Genomic DNA, 7143 nt, shown 5'->3' with positions numbered 1-7143 from the left:
GTGTTCACATTGTGATATATGTAGTGTTCTCATTTTGACATATATAGTGTTCACATTGTGATACATGAAGTGTCCACATAGTGATATATGAGATATGTGGTATTCACTTTTTGATATATTCGTTGTGCCCACTTGGGGTTATATGTGGCGTTTACATGTTGATAAATGTATTGCCCAAATAGAGGCATCTATTTAGTGACACTACATTCCTCCTCATGAGTGTATCGTACATGAAGCCTCCGAACGTCGCATCATCTGAATAAAGAAGTTGTTTAATCCATAAAGCTTGCCCTTATATCACTTCCCAAATTCTACATAATGCCTCTCAAAAAGGTTTTGAGAATAGTATTTAACTGACACAGTCGCCACTACCAGGGTGGGTGGATTTTATATTTACGCCCCATGTAAGGAATCGAACTGGTTTTCGGCATGATGAGCCAACGCTTTAACCAGTAGCTACCCACCGCCAGGATGAACCAGTCATGTGTATATTTGGGAAATGACAAGTGTTTACAGTTATCGGGTTAAATACTGAACCCCGGCGTGCAAACTTAGCCCATTGGTTTTCATGTCCCCACCTCCATCTGTTCATGATATAAATGAAATAATGTCTCATATAAAACATAAGTCATCAAAAACGTTACAGGTTGAGCATTTTATTAGAAATATAGAAAATGTCAACAAAAAACTGCATTAATACAAAAACCTGTCTGCTCTGTTGTCAGGAAACAGTAGTCCGATAGTAGGCTTGGCGTAATATATACTAGTATTTACAGTCGTATATAAGCAGAAAACCTGACTTTATTAGCCCATGAAATCACACAAGGTGTAGTGAATTTATGAGTGTTTTCCGTCTTCATTACCTGTTACACAGTTAGGTGGCAAAGGTTGTCGCAACATTTGCTCATCCTTCAGGTATACTGACACCGTTATACCATGACGAAAAAGTTCTTAACCTATGAAAGGTTATAATAATGTAATAACAATATTGCGTAGAATTCGAGTACAGAATTGAGTAGAGTGTGTGATTATTGTAAAGGTCAGAACATGAAGTCAGTATATCCTTGTGACGCTAGATTTAGTCGGAAAAGGTAAGCCATTTGTGTCATCGTTTCTCAAAGAGTTCCACATGCCATTTATACTTGTCATCCGCCCTCTACGAGTCGACCAAATACAATATACGAGGGGATGAGGTTGGGAGCAATTGCGACGTAAAACTTAACTCACTCACTATAAGTAGATGGAGGCGTTTTACTCGGACAAATATTCTGCAGTGGAGATTTGGTTACACGTTCCTAGTAGATGATGTCATTTATGACTGGTTCGAAAACCCAATCTAACTGCAGGAAATCTATCAGGTTCCTTATGTAAGGTTTCTAAAACGAAACAGAAATACACAAAACATTTCTTTGACTCTACTCCAATTTCGGCATCAGATGTTCTTATCTGATATTTCCTATTTTTTTTAATCCACTACCCTAGTTTGCCGATTTTAATGCGAGTTCCTTCCATGGATTTAAGAACTCTACGCGGGGAGGTGCCATTTATGCAGACCTGGTCTGATTTCAGATTACAAGGACACGACAGTGTACTTCGAAACAGTTCATCGCTAATTCTTGGACCTCAATATAACATTTCCTTGACTCCAATAAAATTTTTCTTTGATCAAAATAAGACTTTTCTTTGACATCATAAAATATTTCTTTGACCTTAATAAAACATTTGTTCGTAAAAAGAAATGAACCTGACTTTGCTAGATCCACCCGAACATCATTGTTGTATTGTTTTTTAAATTATATAAACGATAACTGTCTATCTTTTCATGATGCTAGCGTATGCTGCATGTCCTTTCCTCTGTTTACAAGTTGATGACACGGGCATTCTGGAAAGCATTTCCGGCTCTCTTCAGTCTCTTGCTCCTTGAGTTGAGTTTTTCCACTCTAGTTGAACCCCTGCACACCCGCGCTGTAAGATTTTTCTTCTTAAGCGTTCTCCTTATCTTTCGCTTGATGTCCCTCTTCTTTCTTATTCCTGTAAAACAAACCGTTTGAAGCGACATGAATACAAAGACGTTTTAAACTCGTTCTCAAGGTTGGAAGGTCCGTATTTAATGTCGCAATCAGCAACATACCAGCTATGTGGCGGCGGTCTGTAGATAATCAAACCTAATTTACAGCGACCAAGACGTATGTGTTATATATGCTGGTGCTATTTTCTCAAATGTGACAAGGGGCTGAAGCACTGTAAAATGTATTGTCTGTTGTGGGGATGCCTAAGTCCCTAAACATTCGAGGTAACTTATCGAATTTTCAAAACGCAGCACCTGTATGTTTTAACTCATGGGTAAACTTAACTACAATGACCAAGAACTGAGCTGATGATATAAATCTGTCCAGGGTCCATACAGGTAGCCAATGTATTTACGTCCATCCTGGTTCCCGGGCCTCTCATTAATATAGAGGGCCACGTGGTCTCGAGTATCTGCTGTCCGTTTTTACGCTGTCTTGCATTATAGTTTAAGATTTAGTGACATGCTAGTTTTATATCTCTATCTGTAAAGCAAGACCTCGAGCTTGTCCAAAGAGCCTCAGATGAACGAGCAGAACTTCGGTCAAACAATTTCTGCCCAATATATGTTTTTTTCAAATGCCTACCTGACCCATCCCCTGCTGGCTGTGTCAGATGCACCATGATGAAGTATCTGGCCACACCTTGTCTTGGCCTGCACTTCGCCTGCTTGTGGATTGCCACATATCCTGATGGAGTGTCTGGCGTCCGCCATACCATGGAGGTGGTATTGGACGTGTTCAGAATGACCGTGAAGGACATACCGGCATCCTTTAGGAGGATGTTGATCTCATGTAGGAACGGCTTTGACGATCCACGTTTGATGGTCGCTTGTACATATATGTCTGAAATGAAAGCGTTACGTCAGTCGGAGATACAAAAGTGAAATGGAGATTTATTATTTGTACCAGTTTGTCTTTATTATTTCTTGTTTAACGTCGCCTTCGGCCATATTCCAGCTACAGGAACATTGGAATATTAAGAGGCTTCGCAAATGCCAAATATTAACGTAAATGTACTCTTCAGTCATTTACAAAAGGGCGGAGAGGGTCTTGGTCATGAGACATGCTAGGTCGTTGAAAATGTACTTACACATTACCACTGATTGTGTTTTACAGGTCCCAACATGTTTACTCCTATGGGTTCAGGGCATTCCATCGAGCACAATAAATGCTGGTTCAGCGGTTTTCTAATATGCATCCGAACACGTGGCCTCTTGGCGATGTGTAGCCAACAAAGAACAAAGGAGACTTCATGGAAATTTCGACAGTAACCGTTTCGCTGGGATGACCTGCAAACCGTCCTCCACCCCACCCCGACTGCATACTAAATGGGTTACCTGTCGTTATTTTCGTTTCGTTTCTTTTTTTTTTTTTCTTTTCTTTTTTTTTTGTGTGTGTGCGTCTTTGTTTTGGTTCGGTTTTGGTTTGTGTGTTTGTTTGTTTGTTTGATAGTTCGATTTTTTGGCTGTAGATCTGTAGCCGTGTTATTATTCATAACTGTATTGGTAGTTTCATAACTGTGTTTGGGTGTGTGCTCTACCTACTAGATTCAGTGGCATTCATGGTTGGAGCTGGGAAGATCTGGAATGTCCCTGGTTGAACTCGGACTGCTCTTGAGCACATCTGTTTGTTTGCAGTCGTCCCAAAACCGTCAAGAAGCATTTTCCCTGAAGACAGCAAATCAAAATAACCAAACTCCATTACGTAGGCCCTAAAACCATGGCTGTGTACATACAGAGACATTAATGTGAGGTATACACGTTGCGCGATTTAGCTATTAGAAGTACACGTCAGTCAAGTTAAATATGAGATAAACACTTTAATTTGGTGTGAGTTTAGTTTTACGCCGCCCTCAGCAATATTCCAGCCAAATATGGAAATTCCGGCGGCCTATAAATAATGGAGGCTGGACCAGACAATCCAGTGACCAACAACATGAGCATCGATCTTCGCATTTGTTAACCGATGGCATGTGTCAATCATGTCAGCGAACCTGCCCACCCGATCCCGTTAGGCGCCTCTTACGTTAGGCATAGTCGTTAATTTGGTGTGACATATACGGCGTTCAGCAGGCAAGGTGTCAGTTATTCCATGTTGAGCAGGCAAGGTGTCAGTTATTCCATGTTGAGCAGACAAGGTGTCAGTTATTCCATGTTGAGCAGGCAAGGTGTCAGTTATTCCATGTTCAGCAGGCAAGGTGTCAGTTATTCCATGTTGAGCAGACAAGGTGTCAGTTATTCCATGTTGAGCAGGCAAGGTGTCAGTTATTCCATGTTGAGCAGGCAAGGTGTCAGTTATTCCATGTTCAGCAGGCAAGGTGTCAGTTATTCCATGTTGAGCAGGCAATGTGTCAGTTATTCCATGTTGAGCAGGCAAGGTGTCAGTTATTCCATGTTGAGCAGGCAATGTGTCAGTTATTCCATGTTCAGCAGGCAAGGTGTCAGTTATTCCATGTTGAGCAGGCAAGGTGTCAGTTATTCCATGTTGAGCAGGCAAGGTGTCAGTTATTCCATGTTGAGCAGGCAAGGTGTCAGTTATTCCATGTTGAGCAGGCAAGGTGTCAGTTATTCCATGTTGAGCAGGCAAGGTGTCAGTTATTCCATGTTGAGCAGGCAAGGTGTCAGTTATTCCATGTTCAGCAGGCAAGGTGTCAGTTATTCCATGTTGAGCAGGCAATGTGTCAGTTATTCCATGTTGAGCAGGCAATGTGTCAGTTATTCCATGTTGAGCAGGCAAGGTGTCAGTTATTCCATGTTGAGCAGGCAAGGTGTCAGTTATTCCATGTTGAGCAGGCAATGTGTCAGTTATTCCATGTTGAGCAGGCAAGGTGTCAGTTATTCCATGTTGAGCAGGCAAGGTGTCAGTTATTCCATGTTGAGCAGGCAAGGTGTCAGTTATTCCATGTTGAGCAGGCAAGGTGTCAGTTATTCCATGTTGAGCAGGCAAGGTGTCAGTTATTCCATGTTGAGCAGGCAAGGTGTCAGTTATTCCATGTTGAGCAGGCAAGGTGTCAGTTATTCCATGTTGAGCAGGCAAGGTGTCAGTTATTCCATGTTCAGCAGGCAAGGTGTCAGTTATTCCATGTTCAGCAGGCAAGGTGTCAGTTATTCCATGTTGAGCAGGCAAGGTGTCAGTTATTCCATGTTCAGCAGGCAAGGTGTCAGTTATTCCATGTTCAGCAGGCAAGGTGTCAGTTATTCCATGTTGAGCAGGCAAGGTGTCAGTTATTCCATGTTGAGCAGGCAAGGTGTCAGTTATTCCATGTTGAGCAGGCAAGGTGTCAGTTATTCCATGTTCAGCAGGCAAGGTGTCAGTTATTCCATGTTCAGCAGGCAAGGTGTCAGTTATTCCATGTTGAGCAGGCAAGGTGTCAGTTATTCCATGTTGAGCAGGCAAGGTGTCAGTTATTCCATGTTCAGCAGGCAAGGTGTCAGTTATTCCATGTTCAGCAGGCAAGGTGTCAGTTATTCCATGTTGAGCAGGCAAGGTGTCAGTTATTCCATGTTGAGCAGGCAAGGTGTCAGTTATTCCATGTTGAGCAGGCAAGGTGTCAGTTATTCCATGTTGAGCAGGCAAGGTGTCAGTTATTCCATGTTGAGCAGGCAAGGTGTCAGTTATTCCATGTTGAGCAGGCAAGGTGTCAGTTATTCCATGTTGAGCAGGCAAGGTGTCAGTTATTCCATGTTGAGCAGGCAAGGTGTCAGTTATTCCATGTTGAGCAGGCAAGGTGTCAGTTATTCCATGTTGAGCAGGCAATGTGTCAGTTATTCCATGTTCAGCAGGCAATGTGTCAGTTATTCCATGTTGAGCAGGCAAGGTGTCAGTTATTCCATGTTGAGCAGGCAAGGTGTCAGTTATTCCATGTTCAGCAGGCAAGGTGTCAGTTATTCCATGTTGAGCAGGCAAGGTGTCAGTTATTCCATGTTCAGCAGGCAAGGTGTCAGTTATTCCATGTTGAGCAGGCAAGGTGTCAGTTATTCCATGTTCAGCAGGCAAGGTGTCAGTTATTCCATGTTGAGCAGGCAAGGTGTCAGTTATTCCATGTTGAGCAGGCAAGGTGTCAGTTATTCCATGTTGAGCAGGCAAGGTGTCAGTTATTCCATGTTGAGCAGGCAAGGTGTCAGTTATTCCATGTTCAGCAGGCAAGGTGTCAGTTATTCCATGTTGAGCAGGCAAGGTGTCAGTTATTCCATGTTCAGCAGGCAAGGTGTCAGTTATTCCATGTTCAGCAGGCAAGGTGTCAGTTATTCCATGTTGAGCAGGCAAGGTGTCAGTTATTCCATGTTGAGCAGGCAAGGTGTCAGTTATTCCATGTTGAGCAGGCAAGGTGTCAGTTATTCCATGTTCAGCAGGCAAGGTGTCAGTTATTCCATGTTGAGCAGGCAAGGTGTCAGTTATTCCATGTTCAGCAGGCAAGGTGTCAGTTATTCCATGTTGAGCAGGCAAGGTGTCAGTTATTCCATGTTGAGCAGACAAGGTGTCAGTTATTCCATGTTGAGCAGACAAGGTGTGAGATGTACATGTTGAGCAGTCGTGGTGTGTTGTATATACTCTTTAAAAAAGTAAGGGAACTGTACTTCCAAAGTACGATTGTCGAAATTGGGATACAATAATAATGAATGTTTTGAGAATGCATCACCACATGGATTTCATTCAAAGCAAAGCTGTTCGTTCAGATATCCCTCCTTGTTAGGTGACCGGAGTAAGACACGAAACTTTCAGGTTTACAATTTTCAGTCTCTAGTGTGTGATTTCACCCTGAAGACCCTGACCATACAAGATTATTATCAGTAAAATGGCGTACAGTGATTTATCGACCTGCCTGAAAAACGTCAAGATTCATAATGACGTGTAGGAGGCTCCAACATTGTGCACGTGCTTCCAATGCATCGTGTTTGCGTGTGGTTATAAGGTGAAATGATGCAGCATACACAAGATGAATGCTATTTTAACGCTCCTCAACGGTTTTTTTTTCTACCAGACTTCAAACTTCAGGTTCCCCTACATTTTTTAAAGAGTATGTATGTGTATATTGAGCAGGCAAGGTGTCAGATATACATGCTGAGCAGGGCAA

At 42.4% G+C, this 7143-nt stretch overlaps 1 protein-coding gene across 10 annotated transcripts in view; it reads right to left on the bottom strand.

The window, feature by feature from the left end:
* Positions 1-636: 636 nt before the first annotated feature.
* LOC137258212 (inter-alpha-trypsin inhibitor heavy chain H3-like) overlaps positions 637-7143 on the bottom strand; it is a 29486-nt gene continuing 22979 nt past the window's right edge. For all 10 annotated transcript variants that reach the window (XM_067795797.1, XM_067795803.1, XM_067795795.1 and 7 more), the window contains 3 exons: positions 3614-3736; positions 2655-2912; positions 637-2031 (listed from right to left, as the gene is read on the bottom strand). In XM_067795797.1, the coding sequence (XP_067651898.1) occupies positions 1859-2031; positions 2655-2912; positions 3614-3736 (554 nt within the window). In that variant the 3' untranslated portion in view covers positions 637-1858. The remainder of the gene's footprint in view (positions 2032-2654; positions 2913-3613; positions 3737-7143) is intronic.

The sequence above is a fragment of the Haliotis asinina genome, chromosome 12, assembly GCF_037392515.1.
Source record: "Haliotis asinina isolate JCU_RB_2024 chromosome 12, JCU_Hal_asi_v2, whole genome shotgun sequence".
In the NCBI taxonomy this organism is placed as follows: domain Eukaryota; kingdom Metazoa; phylum Mollusca; class Gastropoda; order Lepetellida; family Haliotidae; genus Haliotis; species Haliotis asinina.
This window is presented reverse-complemented; position numbering and strand designations above follow the sequence as displayed.